Source organism: Anomaloglossus baeobatrachus, chromosome 4, assembly GCF_048569485.1.
Source record: "Anomaloglossus baeobatrachus isolate aAnoBae1 chromosome 4, aAnoBae1.hap1, whole genome shotgun sequence".
NCBI classification, from domain to species: Eukaryota; Metazoa; Chordata; class Amphibia; order Anura; family Aromobatidae; genus Anomaloglossus; species Anomaloglossus baeobatrachus.
The window spans coordinates 684,418,169-684,442,254 of record NC_134356.1 but is presented as its reverse complement, the minus strand read 5'-3'; the positions used below and the strand labels follow the sequence as shown (position 1 = coordinate 684,442,254).

The 24,086-nt window shown below is 53.4% G+C and overlaps 1 protein-coding gene across 2 annotated transcripts in view; it reads left to right on the top strand.

Moving 5' to 3' along the window:
• PSMB6 (proteasome 20S subunit beta 6) overlaps positions 1 to 24,086 on the top strand; it is a 44,902-nt gene that overhangs the window by 16,109 nt on the left and 4,707 nt on the right. Inside the window, exon 1 of one of the 2 annotated variants that reach the window (XM_075346722.1) lies at positions 22,770 to 22,905. The exons of the other annotated variant lie outside the window; for it this stretch is intronic. Within the exon in view, the coding sequence (XP_075202837.1) occupies positions 22,807 to 22,905 (99 nt within the window). The 5' untranslated portion in view covers positions 22,770 to 22,806. Of the gene's footprint in view, positions 1 to 22,769; positions 22,906 to 24,086 lie in introns of those variants that run through there. 2 annotated transcript variants of the gene reach the window in all.

Sequence of the window (24,086 nt, the reverse complement as noted above, 5' to 3'; positions counted from 1 at the left end):
AAAAAATTTTTGCATTTGCAAATCTTTATTTTGAAAAACTTCCAGAAAATTAGAGCCACACTTCTGGGCAGTGAAGGAAAGAAATTAGGAGTGGTAGCCTGCTTGGACTACGCGTTTCGGCGTACAAGCGCCTTCTACATGGTCTATCTCATTTATTCTTTAGTGGAACGCGTTGAAGTTTTGTAAGACACCATTCATTTTACCATACACTTCTGAGAAATGGGGAAAAAATTCAATGGGGAGGAATTTTTATGCTTTTTTTTGTGTTTTACCGTTTTTACATTTTTTTTTCCCCACCTTTTGAGGGACTTGAACCTATGATCATTTGATCCCTGGTTTTACTACAGCGTATAGTGAAATACACGCTCTCCCATGAAGTCCTGCATGGCCATCTCTGGTCAGCAGTGTCTGTCCCACATGACTGGTGTGGTCTCATCCTCAGGGCTGCCTCTGGTCAGCAGTATCTGTCCCACATGACTGGTGTGGTCTCAGACTCAGGGCTGCCTCTGGTCAGCAGTATCTGTCCCACATGACTGGTGTGGTCTCATCCTCAGGGCTGCCTCTGGTCAGCAGTATCTGTCCCACATGACTGGTGTGGTCTCAGACTCAGGGCTGCCTCTGGTCAGCAGTATCTGTCCCACATGACTGGTGTGGTCTCATCCTCAGGGCTGCCTCTGGTCAGCAATATCTGTCCCACATGCTGGTGTGATCTCATCCTCAGGGCCACCACTGGTCAGCAGTATCTGTCCCACATGACTGGTGTGATCTCATCCTCAGGGCCATCTCTGGTCAACAATATCTGTCCCACATGACTTGTGTGGTGTCATCCTCAGAGCTGCCTCTGGTCAACAGTATCTGTCCCACATGACTGGTGTGGTCTCATCCTCAGGAACATCTCTGGTCAGCAATATCTGTCCCACATGACTGGTGAGGTCTCATTCTCAGGGCTGGCCCCGGTCAGCAGTATCTGTCCCACATGACTGGTGTGGTCTCATCCTCAAGGCCACCACTGGTCAGCAGTATCTGTCCCACATGACTGGTGTGGTCTCATCCTCAGGGCCATCTCTGGTCAGCAGTATCTGTCCCACATGAATGGTGTGGTCTCATGCTCAGGGCCGCTACCGGTCAGCAGTATCTGTCCCACATGACTGGTGTGGTCTCATCCCCAGGGCCATCTCTGGTCAGCAGTATCTGTCCCACATGACTGGTGTGGTCTCATCCTCTGGGCCACTACCGGTCAGCAGTATCTGTCCCACATGACTGGTGTGGTCTCATCCTCAGGGCCATCTCTGGTCAGCAGTATCTGTCCCACATGACTGGTGTGGTCTCATCCTCAGCGCCATCTCTGGTCAGCAATATCTGTCCCACATGACTGGTGTGGTCTCATCCTCAGGGCTGCCTCTGGTCAGCAGTATCTGTCCCACATGACTGGTGTGGTCTCATCCTCAGGGCCACCACTGGTCAGCAATATCTGTCCCACATGACTGGTGTGGTCTCATCCTCAGGGCTGCCTCTGGTCAGCAGTATCTGTCCCACATGACTGGTGTGGTCTCATCCTCAGGGCTGCCTCTGGTCAGCAGTATCTGTCCCACATGACTGGTGTCACATCCTCAGGGCCATCTCTGGTCAGCAATATCTGTCCCACATGACTGGTGAGGTCTCATCCTCAGGGCCACCACTGGTCAGCAGTATCTGTCCCACATGACTGGTGTGGTCTCATCCTCAGGGCCATCTCTGGTCAGCAATATCTGTCCCACATGACTGGTGTGGTCTCATCCTCAGAGCCATCTCTGGTCAGCAGTATCTGTCCCACATGACTGGTGTGGTCTCATCCTCAGGGCTGCTACCGGTCAGCAGTATCTGTCTCACATGACTGGTGTGGTCTCATCCTCAGGGCCATCTCTGGTCAGCAGTATCTGTCCCACATGTCTGGTGTGGTCTCATGCTCAGGGCCGCTACCGGTCAGCAGTATCTGTCCCACATGACTGGTGTGGTCTCATCCCCAGGGCCATCTCTGGTCAGCAGTATCTGTCCCACATGACAGGTGTGGTCTCATCCTCAGGGCCACTACCGGTCAGCAGTATCTGTCCCACATGACTGGTGTGGTCTCATCCCCAGAGCCATCTCTGGTCAGCAGTATCTGTCCCACATGACTGGTGTGGTCTCATCCTCAGGGCCATCTCTGGTCAGCAGTATCTGTCCCACATGACTGGTGTGGTCTCATCCTCAGGGCCATCTCTGGTCAGCAATATCTGTCCCACATGACTGGTGAGGTCTCATCCTCAGGGCCGCCCCCGGTCAGCAGTATCTGTCCCACATGACTGGTGTGGTCTCATCCTCAGACCTGCCTCTGGTCAGCAGTATCTGTCCCACATGACTGGTGTCACATCCTCAGGGCTGCATCTGGTCAGCAGTATCTGTCCCACATGAGTGGTGTGGTCTCATCCTCAGGGCCACCACTGGTCAGCAATATCTGTCCCACATGACTGGTGTGGTCTCATCCTCAGGGCTGCTACCGGTCAGCAGTATCTGTCCCACATGACTGGTGTGGTCTCATCCTCAGGGCCATCTCTACTCAGCAGTATCTGTCCCACATGACTGGTGTGGTCTCATCCTCAGGGCCATCTCTACTCAGCAGTATCTGTCCCACATGACTGGTGTGGTCTCATCCCCAGAGCCATCTCTGGTCAGCAGTATCTGTCCCACATGACTGGTGTGGTCTCATCCTCAGGGCCATCTCTGGTCAGCAGTATCTGTCCCACATGACTGGTGTGGTCTCATCCTCAGGGCCATCTCTGGTCAGCAATATCTGTCCCACATGACTGGTGAGGTCTCATCCTCAGGGCCGCCCCCGGTCAGCAGTATCTGTCCCACATGACTGGTGTGGTCTCATCCTCAGAGCTGCCTCTGGTCAGCAGTATCTGTCCCACATGACTGGTGTCACATCCTCAGGGCTGCATCTGGTCAGCAGTATCTGTCCCACATGACTGGTGTGGTCTCATCCTCAGGGCCACCACTGGTCAGCAATATCTGTCCCACATGACTGATGTGGTCTCATCCTCAGGGCTGCTACCGGTCAGCAGTATCTGTCCCACATGACTGGTGTGGTCTCATCCTCAGGGCCATCTCTGGTCAGCAATATCTGTCCCACATGACTGGTGTGGTCTCATCCTCAGGGCCATCTCTACTCAGCAGTATCTGTCCCACATGACTGGTGTGGTCTCATCCTCAGGGCTGCCTCTGGTCAGCAGTTGCTGTCCCACATGACTGGTGTGGTCTCATCCTCAGGGCTGCCTCTGGTCAGCAGTATCTGTCCCACATGACTGGTGTGGTCTCATCCTCAGAGCCACTACCGGTCAGCAGTATCTGTCCCACATGTCTGGTGTGGTCTCATCCTCAGGGCCGCCACCGGTCAGCAGTATCTGTCCCACATGACTAGTGTGGTCTTATCCTCAGGGCCACCACTGGTCAGCAGTATCTGTCCCATTTGGTTGGTGAGGTCTCATCCTCAGGGCCACCACTGGTCAGCAGTATCTGTCCCACATGACTGGTGGGGTCTCATCCTCAGGGCCACCACTGGTCAGCAGTATCTGTCTCACATGACTGGTGTGGTCTCATCCTCAGGGCCGCTACCGGTCAGTAGTATCTGTCCCACATGACTGGTGTGGTCTCATCCTCAGGGCCATCTCTGGTCAGCAGTATCTGTCCCACATGACTGGTGTGGTCTCATCCTCAGGGCCGCTACCGGTCAGCAATATCTGTCCCACATGACTGGTGTGGTCTCATCCTCAGGGCTGCCTCTGGTCAGCAGTATCTGTCCCACATGTCTGGTGTTGTCTCATCCTCAGGGTGGCTACCGGTCAGCAGTATCTGTCCCACATGACTGGTGTGGTCTCATCCTCAGGGCTGCCTCTGGTCAGCAGTATCTGTCCCACATGACTGGTGTTACATCCTCAGGGCCATCTGTGGTCAGCAATATCTGTCCCACATGACTGGTGTGGTCTCATCCTCAGGGCTGCCTCTGGTCAGCAGTATCCTTCCCACATGACTTGTGTGGTCTCATCCACAGGGCCACCACTGGTCAGCAGTATCTTTCCCACATGACTGGTGTGGTCTCATCCTCAGGGCTGCCTCTGGTCAGCAGTATCTGTCCCACATGACTAGTGTGGTCTCATCCTCAGGGCCACCCCTGGTCAGCAGTATCTGTACCACATGGCTGGTGTGGTCTCATCCTCAGGGACACCACTGGTCAGCAGTATCTGTCCCACATGACTGGTGTGGTCTCATCCTCAGGGCCACCACTGGTCAGCAGTATCTGTCCCACATGACTGGTGTGGTCTCATCCTCAGGGCCATCTCTGATCAGCAGTATCTGTCCCACATGACTGGTGTGGTCTCATTCTCAGGGCCGCTACCGGTCAGCAGTATCTGTCCCACATGACTGGTGTGGTCTCATCCTCAGGGCCATCTCTGGTCAGCAGTATCTGTCCCACATGACTGTTGTGGTCTCATCCTCAGGGCTGCCTCTGGTCAGCAGTATCTGTCCCACAGGACTGGTGTGGTCTCATCCTCAGTGCTGCCTCTGGTCAGCAGTATCTGTCCCACATGACTGGTGTGGTCTCATCCTCAGGGCCATCTCTGGTCAGCAGTATCTGTCCCACATGACTGGTGTGGTCTCATCCTCAGGGCCATCTCTGGTCAGCAATATCTGTCCCACATGACTGGTGAGGTCTCATCCTCAGTGCCGCTCCCAGTCAGCAGTATCTGTCCCACATGACTGGTGTGGTCTCATTCTCAGGGCCACCCCTAGTCAGCAGTATCTGTCCCACATGACTAGTGTGGTCTCATCCTCAGGGCCACCCCTGGTCAGCAGTATCTGTACCACATGGCTGGTGTGGTCTCATCCTCAGGGACACCACTGGTCAGCAGTATCTGTCCCACATGACTGGTGTGGTCTCATCCTCAGGGCCACCACTGGTCAGCAGTATCTGTCCCACATGACTGGTGTGGTCTCATCCTCAGGGCCATCTCTGATCAGCAGTATCTGTCCCACATGACTGGTGTGGTCTCATTCTCAGGGCCGCTACCGGTCAGCAGTATCTGTCTCACATGACTGGTGTGGTCTCATCCTCAGGGCCATCTCTGGTCAGCAGTATCTGTCCCACAGGACTGGTGTGGTCTCATCCTCAGTGCTGCCTCTGGTCAGCAGTATTTGTCCCACATGACTGGTGTGGTCTCATCCTCAGGGCCATCTCTGGTCAGCAGTATCTGTCCCACATGACTGGTGTGGTCTCATCCTCAGGGCCATCTCTGGTCAGCAATATCTGTCCCACATGACTGGTGAGGTCTCATCCTCAGTGCCGCCCCCAGTCAGCAGTATCTGTCCCACATGACTGGTGTGGTCTCATCCTCAGGGCTACCACTGGTCAGCAGTATCTTTCCCACATGACTGGTGTGGTCTCATCCTCAGGGCCGCCCCCAGTCAGCAGTATCTGTCCCACATGACTGGTGTGGTCTCATCCTCAGGGCCACCACTGGTCAGCAGTATCTTTCCCACATGACTGGTGTGGTCTCATCCTCAGGGCCACCACTGGTCAGCAGTATCTGTCCCATTTGGTTGGTGAGGTCTCATCCTCAGGGCCACCACTGGTCAGCAGTATCTGTCCCACATGACTGGTGGGGTCTCATCCTCAGGGCCACCACTGGTCAGCAGTATCTGTCTCACATGACTGGTGTGGTCTCATCCTCAGGGCCGCTACCGGTCAGTAGTATCTGTCCCACATGACTGGTGTGGTCTCATCCTCAGGGCCATCTCTGGTCAGCAGTATCTGTCCCACATGACTGGTGTGGTCTCATCCTCAGGGCCGCTACCGGTCAGCAGTATCTGTCCCACATGACTGGTGTGGTCTCATCCTCAGGGCTGCCTCTGGTCAGCAGTATCTGTCCCACATGACTGGTGTGGTCTCATCCTCAGGGTGGCTACCGGTCAGCAGTATCTGTCCCACATGACTGGTGTGGTCTCATCCTCAGGGCTGCCTCTGGTCAGCAGTATCTGTCCCACATGACTGGTGTCACATCCTCAGGGCCATCTCTGGTCAGCAATATCTGTCCCACATGACTGGTGAGGTCTCATCCTCAGGCCTGCCTCTGGTCAGCAGTATCTGTCCCACATGACTGGTGTGGTCTCATCCTCAGGGCCATCTCAAGTCAGCAGTATCTGTCTCACATGACTGGTATGGTCTCATCCTCAGGGCTGCCTCTGGTCAGCAGTATCTGTCCCACATGACTGGTGTGGTCTCATCCTCAGGGCTGCCTCTGGTCAGCAGTATCTGTCCCACATGACTAGTGTCACATCCTCAGGGCCATCTCTGGTCAGCAATATCTGTCCCACATGACTGGTGAGGTCTCATCCTCAGGGCCACCACTGGTCAGCAGTATCTGTCCCACATGACTGGTGTGGTCTCATCCTCAGGGCCATCTCTGGTCAGCAATATCTGTCCCACATGACTGGTGTGGTCTCATCCTCAGAGCCACTACCGGTCAGCAGTATCTGTCCCACATGTCTGGTGTGGTCTCATCCTCAGGGCCGCCACCGGTCAGCAGTATCTGTCCCACATGACTAGTGTGGTCTTATCCTCAGGGCCACCACTGGTCAGCAGTATCTGTCCCATTTGGTTGGTGAGGTCTCATCCTCAGGGCCACCACTGGTCAGCAGTATCTGTCCCACATGACTGGTGGGGTCTCATCCTCAGGGCCACCACTGGTCAGCAGTATCTGTCTCACATGACTGGTGTGGTCTCATCCTCAGGGCCGCTACCGGTCAGTAGTATCTGTCCCACATGACTGGTGTGGTCTCATCCTCAGGGCCATCTCTGGTCAGCAGTATCTGTCCCACATGACTGGTGTGGTCTCATCCTCAGGGCCGCTACCGGTCAGCAATATCTGTCCCACATGACTGGTGTGGTCTCATCCTCAGGGCTGCCTCTGGTCAGCAGTATCTGTCCCACATGTCTGGTGTTGTCTCATCCTCAGGGTGGCTACCGGTCAGCAGTATCTGTCCCACATGACTGGTGTGGTCTCATCCTCAGGGCTGCCTCTGGTCAGCAGTATCTGTCCCACATGACTGGTGTTACATCCTCAGGGCCATCTGTGGTCAGCAATATCTGTCCCACATGACTGGTGTGGTCTCATCCTCAGGGCTGCCTCTGGTCAGCAGTATCCTTCCCACATGACTTGTGTGGTCTCATCCACAGGGCCACCACTGGTCAGCAGTATCTTTCCCACATGACTGGTGTGGTCTCATCCTCAGGGCTGCCTCTGGTCAGAAGTATCTGTCCCACATGACTAGTGTGGTCTCATCCTCAGGGCCACCCCTGGTCAGCAGTATCTGTACCACATGGCTGGTGTGGTCTCATCCTCAGGGACACCACTGGTCAGCAGTATCTGTCCCACATGACTGGTGTGGTCTCATCCTCAGGGCCACCACTGGTCAGCAGTATCTGTCCCACATGACTGGTGTGGTCTCATCCTCAGGGCCATCTCTGATCAGCAGTATCTGTCCCACATGACTGGTGTGGTCTCATTCTCAGGGCCGCTACCGGTCAGCAGTATCTGTCCCACATGACTGGTGTGGTCTCATCCTCAGGGCCATCTCTGGTCAGCAGTATCTGTCCCACATGACTGTTGTGGTCTCATCCTCAGGGCTGCCTCTGGTCAGCAGTATCTGTCCCACAGGACTGGTGTGGTCTCATCCTCAGTGCTGCCTCTGGTCAGCAGTATCTGTCCCACATGACTGGTGTGGTCTCATCCTCAGGGCCATCTCTGGTCAGCAGTATCTGTCCCACATGACTGGTGTGGTCTCATCCTCAGGGCCATCTCTGGTCAGCAATATCTGTCCCACATGACTGGTGAGGTCTCATCCTCAGTGCCGCTCCCAGTCAGCAGTATCTGTCCCACATGACTGGTGTGGTCTCATTCTCAGGGCCACCCCTAGTCAGCAGTATCTGTCCCACATGACTAGTGTGGTCTCATCCTCAGGGCCACCCCTGGTCAGCAGTATCTGTACCACATGGCTGGTGTGGTCTCATCCTCAGGGACACCACTGGTCAGCAGTATCTGTCCCACATGACTGGTGTGGTCTCATCCTCAGGGCCACCACTGGTCAGCAGTATCTGTCCCACATGACTGGTGTGGTCTCATCCTCAGGGCCATCTCTGATCAGCAGTATCTGTCCCACATGACTGGTGTGGTCTCATTCTCAGGGCCGCTACCGGTCAGCAGTATCTGTCTCACATGACTGGTGTGGTCTCATCCTCAGGGCCATCTCTGGTCAGCAGTATCTGTCCCACAGGACTGGTGTGGTCTCATCCTCAGTGCTGCCTCTGGTCAGCAGTATTTGTCCCACATGACTGGTGTGGTCTCATCCTCAGGGCCATCTCTGGTCAGCAGTATCTGTCCCACATGACTGGTGTGGTCTCATCCTCAGGGCCATCTCTGGTCAGCAATATCTGTCCCACATGACTGGTGAGGTCTCATCCTCAGTGCCGCCCCCAGTCAGCAGTATCTGTCCCACATGACTGGTGTGGTCTCATCCTCAGGGCTACCACTGGTCAGCAGTATCTTTCCCACATGACTGGTGTGGTCTCATCCTCAGGGCCGCCCCCAGTCAGCAGTATCTGTCCCACATGACTGGTGTGGTCTCATCCTCAGGGCCACCACTGGTCAGCAGTATCTTTCCCACATGACTGGTGTGGTCTCATCCTCAGGGCCACCACTGGTCAGCAGTATCTGTCCCATTTGGTTGGTGAGGTCTCATCCTCAGGGCCACCACTGGTCAGCAGTATCTGTCCCACATGACTGGTGGGGTCTCATTCTCAGGGCCACCACTGGTCAGCAGTATCTGTCTCACATGACTGGTGTGGTCTCATCCTCAGGGCCGCTACCGGTCAGTAGTATCTGTCCCACATGACTGGTGTGGTCTCATCCTCAGGGCCATCTCTGGTCAGCAGTATCTGTCCCACATGACTGGTGTGGTCTCATCCTCAGGGCCGCTACCGGTCAGCAGTATCTGTCCCACATGACTGGTGTGGTCTCATCCTCAGGGCTGCCTCTGGTCAGCAGTATCTGTCCCACATGACTGGTGTGGTCTCATCCTCAGGGTGGCTACCGGTCAGCAGTATCTGTCCCACATGACTGGTGTGGTCTCATCCTCAGGGCTGCCTCTGGTCAGCAGTATCTGTCCCACATGACTGGTGTCACATCCTCAGGGCCATCTCTGGTCAGCAATATCTGTCCCACATGACTGGTGAGGTCTCATCCTCAGGCCTGCCTCTGGTCAGCAGTATCTGTCCCACATGACTGGTGTGGTCTCATCCTCAGGGCCATCTCAAGTCAGCAGTATCTGTCTCACATGACTGGTATGGTCTCATCCTCCTCAGGGCTGCCTCTGGTCAGCAGTATCTGTCCCACATGACTGGTGTGGTCTCATCCTCAGGGCTGCCTCTGGTCAGCAGTATCTGTCCCACATGACTAGTGTCACATCCTCAGGGCCATCTCTGGTCAGCAATATCTGTCCCACATGACTGGTGAGGTCTCATCCTCAGGGCCACCACTGGTCAGCAGTATCTGTCCCACATGACTGGTGTGGTCTCATCCTCAGGGCCATCTCTGGTCAGCAATATCTGTCCCACATGACTGGTGTGGTCTCATCCTCAGGGCCACCACTGGTCAGCAGTATCTGTCCCACATGACTGGTGTGGTCTCATCCTCAGGGCCGGTACCGGTCAGCAGTATCTGTCCCACATGACTGGTGTGGTCTCATCCTCAGGGCCATCTCTGGTCAGCAGTATCTGTACCACATGTCTGTTGTGGTCTCATGCTCAGGGCCGCTACCGGTCAGCAGTATCTGTCCCACATGACTGGTGTGGTCTCATCCCCAGGGCCATCTCTGGTCAGCAGTATCTGTCCCACATGACTGGTGTGGTCTCATCCTCAGGGCCACTACCGGTCAGCAGTATCTGTCCCACATGACTGGTGTGGTCTCATCCCCAGAGCCATCTCTGGTCAGCAGTATCTGTCCCACATGACTGGTGTGGTCTCATCCTCAGGGCCATCTCTGGTCAGCAGTATCTGTCCCACATGACTGGTGTGGTCTCATCCTCAGGGCCACCACTGGTCAGCAATATCTGTCCCACATGACTGGTGTGGTCTCATCCTCAGGGCTGCTACCGGTCAGCAGTATCTGTCCCACATGACTGGTGTGGTCTCATCCTCAGGGCCACCACTGGTCAGCAGTATCTGTCCCACATGACTGGTGTGGTCTCATCCTCAGGGCCATCTCTGGTCAGCAGTATCTGTCCCACATGACTGGTGTGGTCTCATCCTCAGGGCCGCTACCGGTCAGCAGTATCTGTCCCACATGACTGGTGTGGTCTCATCCTCAGGGCCATCTCTGGTCAGCAGTATCTGTCCCACATGACTGGTGTGGTCTCATCCTCAGGGCCATCTCTGGTCAGCAGTATCTGTCCCACATGACTGGTGTGGTCTCATCCTCAGGGCCGCTACCGGTCAGCAGTATCTGTCCCACATGACTGGTGTGGTCTCATCCTCAGGGCTGCCTCTGGTCAGCAGTATCTGTCCCACATGACTGGTGTGGTCTCATCCTCAGGGTGGCTACCGGTCAGCAGTATCTGTCCCACATGACTGGTGTGGTCTCATCCTCAGGGCTGCCTCTGGTCAGCAGTATCTGTCCCACATGACTGGTGTCACATCCTCAGGGCCATCTCTGGTCAGCAATATCTGTCCCACATGACTGGTGAGGTCTCATCCTCAGGCCTGCCTCTGGTCAGCAGTATCTGTCCCACATGACTGGTGTGGTCTCATCCTCAGGGCCATCTCAAGTCAGCAGTATCTGTCTCACATGACTGGTATGGTCTCATCCTCAGGGCTGCCTCTGGTCAGCAGTATCTGTCCCACATGACTGGTGTGGTCTCATCCTCAGGGCTGCCTCTGGTCAGCAGTATCTGTCCCACATGACTAGTGTCACATCCTCAGGGCCATCTCTGGTCAGCAATATCTGTCCCACATGACTGGTGAGGTCTCATCCTCAGGGCCACCACTGGTCAGCAGTATCTGTCCCACATGACTGGTGTGGTCTCATCCTCAGGGCCATCTCTGGTCAGCAATATCTGTCCCACATGACTGGTGTGGTCTCATCCTCAGGGCCACCACTGGTCAGCAGTATCTGTCCCACATGACTGGTGTGGTCTCATCCTCAGGGCCGGTACCGGTCAGCAGTATCTGTCCCACATGACTGGTGTGGTCTCATCCTCAGGGCCATCTCTGGTCAGCAGTATCTGTACCACATGTCTGTTGTGGTCTCATGCTCAGGGCCGCTACCGGTCAGCAGTATCTGTCCCACATGACTGGTGTGGTCTCATCCCCAGGGCCATCTCTGGTCAGCAGTATCTGTCCCACATGACTGGTGTGGTCTCATCCTCAGGGCCACTACCGGTCAGCAGTATCTGTCCCACATGACTGGTGTGGTCTCATCCCCAGAGCCATCTCTGGTCAGCAGTATCTGTCCCACATGACTGGTGTGGTCTCATCCTCAGGGCCATCTCTGGTCAGCAGTATCTGTCCCACATGACTGGTGTGGTCTCATCCTCAGGGCCACCACTGGTCAGCAATATCTGTCCCACATGACTGGTGTGGTCTCATCCTCAGGGCTGCTACCGGTCAGCAGTATCTGTCCCACATGACTGGTGTGGTCTCATCCTGAGGGCCATCTCTGGTCAGCAATATCTGTCCCACATGACTGGTGTGGTCTCATCCTCAGGGCCATCTCTACTCAGCAGTATCTGTCCCACATGACTGGTGTGGTCTCATCCTCAGGGCTGCCTCTGGTCAGCAGTTGCTGTCCCACATGACTGGTGTGGTCTCATCCTCAGGGCTGCCTCTGGTCAGCAGTATCTGTCCCACATGACTGGTGTCTCATCCTCAGGGCCATCTCTGGTCAGCAATATCTGTCCCACATGACTGGTGAGGTCTCATCCTCAGGGCCGCCCCCAGTCAGCAGTATCTGTCCCACATGACTGGTGTGGTCTCATCCTCAGGGCCACTACCGGTCAGCAGTATCTGTCCCACATGTCTGGTGTGGTCTCATCCTCAGGGCCGCCACCGGTCAGCAGTATCTGTCCCACATGACTAGTGTGGTCTTATCCTCAGGGCCACCACTGGTCAGCAGTATCTGTCCCATTTGGTTGGTGAGGTCTCATCCTCAGGGCCACCACTGGTCAGCAGTATCTGTCCCACATGACTGGTGGGGTCTCATCCTCAGGGCCACCACTGGTCAGCAGTATCTGTCTCACATGACTGGTGTGGTCTCATCCTCAGGGCCGCTACCGGTCAGTAGTATCTGTCCCACATGACTGGTGTGGTCTCATCCTCAGGGCCATCTCTGGTCAGCAGTATCTGTCCCACATGACTGGTGTGGTCTCTTCCTCAGGGCCGCTACCGGTCAGCAGTATCTGTCCCACATGACTGGTGTGGTCTCATCCTCAGGGCTGCCTCTGGTCAGCAGTATCTGTCCCACATGACTGGTGTGGTCTCATCCTCAGGGTGGCTACCGGTCAGCAGTATCTGTCCCACATGACTGGTGTGGTCTCATCCTCAGGGCTGCCTCTGGTCAGCAGTATCTGTCCCACATGACTGGTGTTACATCCTCAGGGCCATCTGTGGTCAGCAATATCTGTCCCACATGACTGGTGAGGTCTCATCATCAGGGCTGCCTCTGGTCAGCAGTATCCTTCCCACATGACTGGTGTGGTCTCATCCTCAGGGCCATCTTTGGTCAGCAATATCTGTCCCACATGACTGGTGTGATCTCATCCTCAGGGCTGCCTCTGGTCAGCAGTATCCTTTCCACATGACTTGTGTGGTCTCATCCTCAGGGCCACCACTGGTCAGCAGTATCTTTCCCACATGACTGGTGTGGTCTCATCCTCAGGGCTGCCTCTGGTCAGCAGTATCTGTCCCACATGACTAGTGTGGTCTCATCCTCAGGGCCACCCCTGGTCAGCAGTATCTGTACCACATGGCTGGTGTTGTCTCATCCTCAGGGACACCACTGGTCAGCAGTATCTGTCCCACATGACAGGTGTGGTCTCATCCTCAGGGCCACCACTGGTCAGCAGTATCTGTCCCACATGACTGGTGTGGTCTCATCCTCAGGGCCATCTCTGATCAGCAGTATCTGTCCCACATGACTGGTGTGGTCTCATCCTCAGTGCTGCCTCTGGTCAGCAGTATCTGTCCCACATGACTGGTGTGGTCTCATCCTCAGGGCCATCTCTGGTCAGCAGTATCTGTCCCACATGACTGGTGTGGTCTCATCCTCAGGGCCATCTCTGGTCAGCAGTATCTGTCCCACATGACTGGTGTGGTCTCATCCTCAGGGCCATCTCTGGTCAGCAATATCTGTCCCACATGACTGGTGAGGTCTCATCCTCAGTGCCGCCCCCAGTCAGCAGTATCTGTCCCACATGACTGGTGTGGTCTCATCCTCAGGGCTACCACTGGTCAGCAGTATCTTTCCCACATGACTGGTGTGGTCTCATCCTCAGGGCCACCACTGGTCATCAGTATCTGTCCCACATGACTGGTGTGGTCTCATCCTCAGGGCCACCACTGGTCATCAGTATCTGTCCCACATGACTGGTGTGGTCTCATCCTCAGGGTCGCCCCCGGTCAGCAGTATCTGTCCCACATGACTGGTGTGGTCTCATCCTCAGGGCCATCAATTTTCAGCAGTATCTGTCCCACATGACTGGTGTCACATCCTCAGGGACATCTCTGGTCAACAGTATCTGTCCCACATGACTGGTGTGGTCTCATCCTCACGGCCACCACTGGTCAGCAGTATCTGTCCCACATGACTGGTGTGGTCTCATCCTCAGGTCCATCTCTGGTCAGCAGTATCTGTCCCACATGACTGGTGTGGTCTCATCCTCAGGTCCATCTCTGGTCAGCATTTATTTAATCGTATGAACGTATATCTTACCATCATATAAAAATAAACACCAGACAATAGACAGTGATTGAAAAATATCAACAGGATAAAAATCAAATTTGAATATCAAGATTTTCTATATATGCAATAGCGTTATTTACAATATAGAAATCCTTCTTGTCACCATGGTAGGATCTCAGGGGGCACTCCTCAACAATGTGCTGGATAGTGTGACGATCTGCTCCACAGTCACAGGTCGGAGAGTCATATTTTCCCCATTTATACATAAAATCTGCACAGACGCCAAAGTTTGTTCTGATACGATTTAGAGTAACCCATTTTTTCCTTGGTAGATTGAAGCCTGGTGGAGGGTTTTGTAAATTAGGGAACATTTGGGGATCACCTTCTACTACATTGACCCAAAGTTCTCGCCATTTCTCCTCTAAATTGAAGTTTTGTTCATGCAAGGTGATTGCAGTTCGGATGGGTGGGTGTCTTGATTTCAATCGCTGTATTGTAACATCTCTGATATTTTGGTGTATTGGAAGTTTTTCATTATTCACTACTTTAGTGTACTCTTTAAGTAGGAGCTTTTGTCTTCTTAGATTTGCGGGTGCGATATGACTCAGCACAGGTAACCAGTGAACAGGTGTAGGGTCTAATAGCACCAGATATTATATGCAAAGAGTTGTTCAGCTGAGTGTCAATTAAGTTTACATGACAGCTATTTAACCATGCTGGAGCCCAGTATTCTGCAGCAGAGGACACCAGGGCAAGAGTAGATGGTCAGCAATATCTGTCCCACATGACTGGTGTGGTCTCATCCTCAGGGCCACCACTGGTCAGCAATATCTGTCCCACATGACTGGTGAGGTCTCATCCTCAGGGCTGCCTCTGGTCAGCAGTATCAGTCCCACATGACTGGTGTGGTCTCATCCTCAGGGCCACCACTGGTCAGCAATATCTGTCCCACATGACTGGTGAGGTCTCATCCTCAGGGCTGCCTCTGGTCAGCAATATCTGTCCCACATGACTGGTGAGGTCTCATCCTCAGGGCTGCCTCTGGTCAGCAGTATCAGTCCCACATGACTGGTGTGGTCTCATCCTCAGGGCCACCACTGGTCAGCAATATCTGTCCCACATGACTGGTGTGGTCTCATCCTCAGGGCCATCTCTGGTCAGCAGTATCTGTCCCACATGACTGTTGTGGTCTCATCCTCAGGGCCACCACTGGTCAGCAGTATCTGTCCCACATGACTGGTGTGGTCTCATCCTTAGGGCCGCTACCGGTCAGCAGTATCTGTCCCACATGACTGATGTGGTCTCATCCTCAGGGCTGCCTCTGGTCAGCAGTATCTGTCCCACATGACTGGTGTGGTCTCATCCTCAGTGCTGCCTCTGGTCAGCAGTATCTGTCCCACATGACTGGTGTGGTCTCATCCTCAGTGCTGCCTCTGGTCAGCAGTATCTGTCCCACATGACTGGTGTGGTCTCATCCTCAGGGCCATCTCTGGTCAGCAGTATCTGTCCCACATGACTGTAGTGGTCTCATCCTCAGGGCCACTACCGGTCAGCAGTATCTGTCCCACATGACTGGTTGGTCTCATCCTCAGGGCCATCTCTGGTCAGCAGTATCTGTCCCACATGACTGGTGTGGTCTCATGCTCAGGGCCGCTACCGGTCAGCAGTATCTGTCCCACATAACTGGTGTGGTCTCATCCTCAGGGCCACTACCGGTCAGCAGTATCTGTCCCACATGACTGGTTGGTCTCATCCTCAGGGCCATCTCTGGTCAGCAGTATCTGTCCCACATGACTGGTTGGTCTCATCCTCAGGGCCATCTCTGGTCAGCAATATCTGTCCCACATGACTGATGTGGTCTCATCCTCAGGGCCATCTCTACTCAGCAGTAACTGTCCCACATGACTGGTGTGGTCTCATCCTCAGGGCCGCTACAGGTCAGCAGTATCTGTCCCACATGACTGGTGTGGTCTCATCCTCACGGCTGCCTCTGGTCAGCAGTATCTGTCCCACATGACTGGTGTTGTCTCATCCTCAGGGCCATCTCTTGTCAGCAATATCTGTCCCACATGACTGGTGAGGTCTCATGATCAGGGCTGCCTCTGGTCAGCAGTATCTATCCCACATGACTGGTGTGGTCTCATCCTCAGGGCCATCTCTGGTCAGCAGTATCTGTCCCACATGACTGGTGTGGTCTTATGCTCAGGGCCGCTACCGGTCAGCAGTATCTGTCCCACATGACTGGTGTGGTCTCATTCCCAGGGCCATCTCTGGTCAGCAGTATCTGTCCCATATGACTGGTGTGGTCTCATCCTCAGGGCCACTACCGGTCAGCAGTATCTGTCCCACATGACTGGTTGGTCTCATCCACAGGGCCATCTCTGGTCAGCAGTATCTGTCCCACATGACTGGTGTGGTCTCATGCTCAGGGCCGCTACCGGTCAGCAGTATCTGTCCCACATGACTGGTGTGGTCTCATCCTCAGGGCCACTACCGGTCAGCAGTATCTGTCCCACATGACTGGTTGGTCTCATCCTCAGGGCCATCTCTGGTCAGCAGTATCTGTCCCACATGACTGGTGTGGTCTCATCCTCAGGGCCATCTCTGGTCAGCAATATCTGTCCCACATGACTGGTGAGGTCTCATCCTCAGGGCTGCCTCTGGTCAGCAGTATCTGTCTCACATGACTGGTGAGGTCTCATCCTCAGGGCCATCTCTAGTCAGCAGTATCTGTCCCACATGACTGGTGTCACATCCTCAGGCCCATCTCTGATCAGCAATATCTGTCCCACATGACTGGTGTGGTCTCATCCTCAGGGCTGCCTCTGGTCAGCAGTATCTGTTCCACATGACTGGTGTGGTCTCATCCTCAGGGCTGCCTCTGGTCAGCAGTATCTGTCCCACATGACTGGTGTGGTCTCATCCTCAGGGCCATCTCTGGTCAGCAATATCTGTCCCACATGACTGGTGTGGTCTCATCCTCAGGGCTGCCTCTGGTCAGCAGTATCTGTCCCACATGACTGGTGTGGTCTCATCCTCAGGGCTGCCTCTGGTCAGTAGTATCTGTCCCACATGACTGGTGTGGTCTCATCCTCAGGGCCATCTCTGGTCAGCAGTATCTGTCCCACATGACTGGTGTGGTCTCATCCTCAGGGCCGCTACCGGTCAGCAGTATCTGTCCCACATGACTGGTGTGGTCTCATCCTCAGGGCTGCCTCTGGTCAGCAGTATCTGTCCCACATGACTGGTGTGGTCTCATCCTCAGGGACGCTACCGGTCAGCAGTATCTGTCCCACATGACTGGTGTGGGCTCATCCTCAGGGTTGCCTCTGGTCAGCAGTATCTGTCCCACATGACTGGTGTCACATCCTCATGGCCATCTGTGGTCAGCAATTTCTGTCGCACATGACTGGTGAGGTCTCATCCTCAGGGCTGACTCTGGTCAGCAGTATCTTTCCCACATGACTTGTGTGGTCTCATCCTCAGGGCCAGCCCTGATCAGCAGTATCTGTCCCACATGGCTGGTGTGGTCTCATCCTCAGGGACACCACTGGTCAGCAGTATCTGTCCCACATGACTGGTGTGGTCTCATCCTCAGGGCCACCACTGGTCAGCAGTATCTGTCCCACATGACTGGTGTGGTCTCATCCTCAGGGCCATCTCTGATCAGCAGTATCTGTCCCACATGACTGGTGTGGTCTCATCCTCAGGGCCGCTACCGGTCAGCAGTATCTGTCCCACATGACTGGTGTGGTCTCATCCTCAGGGCCATCTCTGGTCAGCAATATCTGTCCCACATGACTGGTGTGGTCTCATCCTCAGGGCTGCCTCTGGTCAGCAGTATCTGTCCCACATTACTGGTGTGGTCTCATCCTCAGGGCTGCCTCTGGTCAGCAGTATCTGTCCCACATGACTGGTGTGGTCTCATCCTCAGGGCCGCTACCGGTCAGCAGTATCTGTCCCACATGACTGGTGTGGTCTCATCCTCAGGGCCATCTCTGGTCAGCAATATCTGTCCCACATGACTGGTGTGGTCTCATCCTCAGGGCCATCTCTGGTCAGCAATATCTGTCCCACATGACTGGTGAGGTCTCATCCTCAGTGCCGCCCCCGGTCAGCAGTATCTGTCCCACATGACTGGTGTGGTCTCATCCTCAGGGCCACCACTGGTCAGCAGTATCTGTCCCACATGACTGGTGTGGTCTCATCCTCAGGGCCATCTCTGGTCAGCAATATCTGTCCCACATGACTGGTGAGGTCTCATCCTCAGGGCTGCCTCTGGTCAGCAGTATCTGTCCCACATGACTGGTGTGGTCTCATCCTCAGGGCCACCACTGGTCAGCAGTATCTGTCCCACATGACGGGTGTGGTCTCATCCTCAGGGCCACCACTGGTCAGCAGTATCTGTCCCACATGACTGGTGTGGTCTCATCCTCAGGGCCACCACTGGTCAGCAGTATCTGTCCCACATGACTGGTGTGGTCTCATCCTCAGGGCTGCCTCTGGTCAGCAGTATCTGTCCCACATGACTGGTGTGGTCTCATCCTCAGGGCCACCACTGGTCAGCAGTATCTGTCCCACATGACGGGTGTGGTCTCATCCTCAGGGCCACCACTGGTCAGCAGTATCTGTCCCACATGACTGGTGTGGTCTCATGCTCAGGGCCGCTACCGGTCAGTAGTATCTGTCCCACATGACTGGTGTGGTCTCATCCCCAGGGCCATCTCTGGTCAGCTGTATCTGTCCCACATGACTGGTGTGGTCTCATCCTCAGGGCCACTACCGGTCAGCAGTATCTGTCCCACATGACTGGTTGGTCTCATCCTCAGGGCCATCTCTGGTCAGCAGTATATGTCCCACATGACTGGTGTGGTTTCATCCTCAGGGCCATCTCTGGTCAGCAATATCTGTCCCACATGACTGGTGAGGTCTCATCCTCAGGGCTGCCTCTGGTCAGCAGTATCTGTTCCACATGACTGGTGTCACATCCTCAGGGCCATCTCTGGTCAGCAATATCTGTCTCACATGACTGGTGACGTCTCATCCTCAGGGCCACCACTGGTCAGCAGTATCTGTCCCACATGACGGGTGTGGTCTCATCCTCAGGGCCACCACTGGTCAGCAGTATCTGTCCCACATGACTGGTGTGGTCTCATGCTCAGGGCCGCTACCGGTCAGCAGTATCTGTCCCACATGACTGGTGTGGTCTCATCCCCAGGGCCATCTCTGGTCAGCTGTATCTGTCCCACATGACTGGTGTGGTCTCATCCTCAGGGCCACTACCGGTCAGCAGTATCTGTCCCACATGACTGGTTGGTCTCATCCTCAGGGCCATCTCTGGTCAGCAGTATCTGTCCCACATGACTGGTGTGGTCTCATCCTCAGGGCCGCTACCGGTCAGCAGTATCTGTCCCACATGACTGGTGTGGTCTCATCCTCAGGGCTGCCTCTGGTCAGCAGTATCTGTCCCACATGACTGGTGTGGTCTCATCCTCAGGGCTGCCTCTGGTCAGCAGTATCTGTCCCACATGACTGGTGTCACATCCTCAGGGCCATCTCTGGTCAGCAATATCTGTCCCACATGACTGGTGAGGTCTCATCCTCAGGGCTGCCTCTGGTCAGCAGTATCTGTCCCACATGACTGGTGTGGTTTCATCCTCCGGGCCATCTCTGGTCAGCAATATCTGTCCCACATAACTGGTGTGGTCTCATCCTCAGGGCTGCGTCTGGTTAGCAGTATCTTTCCCACAAGACTGGTGAGGTCTCATCCTCAGGGCTGCCTCTGGTTAGCAGTATCTGTCCCACATGACTAGTGTGGTCTCATCCTCAGGGCCACCCCTGGTCAGCAGTATCTGTCCCACATGGCTGGTGTGGTCTCATCCTCAGGGCCACCACTGGTCAGCAGTATCTGTCCCACATGACTGGTGTGGTCTCATCCTCAGGGCCACCACTAGTCAGCAGTATCTGTCCCACATGACTGGTGTGGTCTCATCCTCAGGGCCACCACTGGTCAGCAGTATCTGTCCCACATGACTGGTGTGGTCTCATCCTCAGGGCCATCTCTGGTCAGCAGTATCTGTCCCACATGACTGGTGTGGTCTCATCCTCAGGGCCGCTACCGGTCAGCAGTATCTGTCCCACATGACTGGTGTGGTCTCATCCTCAGGGCCATCTCTGGTCAGTAATATCTGTCCCACATGACTGGTGTGCTCTCATCCTCAGGGCTGCCTCTGGTCAGCAGTATCTGTCCCACATGACTGGTGTCACATCCTCAGGGCCATCTCTAGTCAGCAATATCTGTCCCACATGACTGGTGTGGTCTCATCCTCAGGGCCATCTCTGGTCAGCAGTATCTGTCCCACATGACTGGTGTGGTCTCATCCTCAGGGCCATCTCTGGTCAGCAGTATCTGTCCCACATGACTGGTGTGGTCTCATCCTCAGGGCCATCTCTGGCCATTAGTATCTGTCCCACATGACTGGTGTGGTCTCATCCTCAGGGCCACCACTGGTCAGCAGTATCTGTCCCACATGACTGGTGTGGTGTCATCCTCAGCGCTACCACCGGTCAGCAGTATCTGTCCCACATGACTGGTGTGGTGTCATCCTCAGTGCTACCACCGGTCAGCAGTATCTGTCCCACATGATTGGTGTGGTGTCATCCTCATCGCTACCACCGGTCAGCAGTATCTGTCCCACATGACTGGTGTGGTGTCATCCTCAGCGCTACCACCGGTCAGCAGTATCTGTTCCACATGACTGGTGTGGTGTCATCCTCAGTGCTACCACCGGTCAGCAATATCTGTCCCACATGGCTGGTGTGGTCTCATCCTCAGGGCCATATCTGGTCAGCAGTATCTGTCCCACATGACTGGTGTGGTCTCATCCTCAGGGCCACCACTGGTCAGCAGTATCTTTCCCACATGACTGGTGTGGTCTCATCCTCAGGGCCATCTCTGGTCATTAGTATCTGTCCCACATGACTGGTGTGGTCTCATCCTCAGGGCCACCACTGGTCAGCAGTATCTTTCCCACATGACTGGTGTGGTCTCATCCTCAGGGCCATCTCTGGTCATTAGTATCTGTCCCACATGACTGGTGTGGTCTCATCCTCAGGGCCATCTCTAGTCATTAGTATCTGTCCCACATGACTGGTGTGGTCTCATCCTCAGGGCCACCACTGGTCAGCAGTATCTGTCCCACATGACTGGTGTGGTTTCATCCTCAGCGCTACCACCGGTCAGCAATATCTGTCCCACATGACTGGTGTGGTCTCATCCTCAGGGCTGCCTCTGGTCAGCAGTATCTGTCCCACATGACTGGTGTGGTCTCATCCTCAGGGCCATCTCTGATCAGCAGTATCTGTCCCACATGACTGGTGTGGTCTCATCCTCAGGGCCGCTACCGGTCAGCAGTATCTGTCCCACATGACTGGTGTGGTCTCATCCTCAGGGCTGCCTCTGGTCAGCAATATCTGTCCCACATGGCTGGTGTGGTCTCATCCTCAGGGCCATCTCTGGTCAGCAATATCTGTCCCACATGACTGGTGAGGTCTCATCCTCAGTGCCGTCCCCAGTCAGCAGTATCTGTCCCACATGACTGGTGTGGTCTCATCCTCAGGGCCATCTCTGGTCAGCAATATCTGTCCCACATGGCTGGTGTGGTCTCATCCTCAGGGCCATCTCTGGTCAGCAATATCTGTCCCACATGACTGGTGAGGTCTCATCCTCAGTGCCGTCCCCAGTCAGCAGTATCTGTCCCACATGACTGGTGTGGTGTCATCGTCAGGGCCATCTCTGGTCAGCAGTATGGAGGGTTAGTGGGGCTTGCTGGACCAGTAAAGCAACGATCATACACGTGGCTACGAGAGGGATCAAGCTGGTGCACCAGATGTGGCCACACGGACTGGGGATCCTGTATCAGTTAAAGCTGGGAGGAGGCCAGATCCCCTCAATCACACACTGAGGAGACGCCATAACTCAACCTCATAGTGCGCCCCTTTCTTTAAAAAAAAAAAAAAAAATGGTGGGTTTCTATTAAAGACAGTGCCACATGTGTCCACAGGTTATTTGAGGTACTGCAGCCCAAGTTCATTCACGTCAATGGAGCTGAAATACCTGACACAAGTCACTGACAGGGAGGCGCTTTCTGCCAAGTTTTTCTTATCCGAGAAAACCCTTTTCATTATATTATTGAGAATATCCCGTTTGGTTTCACAGCAGGCTGTAAAGTGAGATGCTCCGGATATCCCAGCTTTGTGCTGACACCTGGTGGCCGATAATATCACTGCAGCCTGTTTCACATTACAGGACCCGGCTACATTGTGACTGCCGGATTATCAGATGAGTATATTTGTAATAACATGGCGGCGGATTTGTCGTAACAGGGTCCTGTGCAGATGTTATAGGGTCTCTTGGAATTTTCCTTCACTGAATTACAGAATTAAATACATTTTACTGTAATTCCACCACCTACAGATTATAACAAGCATTATATTGCTCCTCCTCTTATTATCCTGGTTTTGCACTCATTACTGTTAACCTACCGCCATCTTTGTCCTCTCATCCGTTACGCACGCGCACTGACGTCGCAGCGGCCATCTTTGTATACCCTACACTGATTGCTGTGTCATGGTTACCAGTTCAGAACGTTCGTGTACGTCATAAGTCAGCGCCTGGCGGCCATCTTACTACACCCTATGGTGCGGGCATGTTTTCGTCATAGTCGTGCGCCGGAAGTTTCCCTCTGATTCCTCCCCTGTGTCCCGGCAGAACAGAGAATGATGGCGGCGGTGAAGATGCTGAGTCCTGGTGCGGCGCCGCTGAGCGCAGGGGACGCCATGGAGCAGGAGTGGATGAGCCGGGAAGTGTCCACCGGGGTAAGGAGGCCGCGGGGAGCGGGGGCGCTGCTGGGAGTTATAGTTCTTGGGAAGCTGGGGGCCCTGACAGTGAATCCGCCGCGTCAGGGGCCGGCAGCAGCAGCGCAGGTTCAAGACCCCCCGAGGGGCAGCGAGGAAAAAATATACAAAAAATATCAGAAATATTAATAAGCATAAAAAATACTAAGTAAAAGTTAAAAAATATTAAAAAAATAAGTGAAAAATATATGTTAATAAAAATATTAATTATAAATATTAATAAATTATAAATATTAATAAGTACAAAAAAAGTTAAAAATATTTTAAAAAAATTGTAAATGTTAATAAAAACAAATATTTAAAAATTATAAATATTAATAGCGGCAAGAAAATATTAAAGTTAATAAAAATATTAACTATTGATAAACAATAATGAACATTCAAATATCAAATATAAGTAACAAAACTTAGTTAAAAACATAATCTTATAAATAAAAATATTTAGAATTGTAATGTTTTTATGATTAAATAAAAGTAACAAATATAAAAAAAATAGTAAATGTTAAAAAATAAAAATGTAAATTATAATAGAGAAATATAATGAGTATATTCGGTAACAAATAACTTATTTTATATTATATTTTCTTTATAAATATTAAGTTATAAAAAAATAAAAATATTAAATATAATAAAGAAATATAACAAGCATATTCGGTAAGAAATAGAGATAAGAAAAAAAAACCTTATTAACTAGTAAAAGTTATAAGAATATACAGTGTGTATGCATATATATATATATATATATATATATATATATATATATATATATATATATATATATATATATATATATATATATTTCTCCCCACACCGGTGCTGATAGACTCTGCAGCTCCACAGCTGGAAGAAGTAAACTTGTCTGGACTACAAGGGGTTAAAGTTGGGAGTGAAATCACATTGGATTTACAGATTTGCCGTCCAGGGTCATGGTAAAGCTGGGTGACTGCTCTGTGGCCGCCATCGCTGCTGCCTCTCACCACTGCCACCTGCTGCTCCCTGTTTGTACTGCGCCATGCTGTGATGCATTCTGGGAGGTGAAGTGTCATTATTGGCCGATATCTCGCAGAATGCAATGCAGCAGATTAGAGAGGTCCAGCTTCACAGTGATGGGGGGGAGGGGGTCTATGAGCACACGATTGATA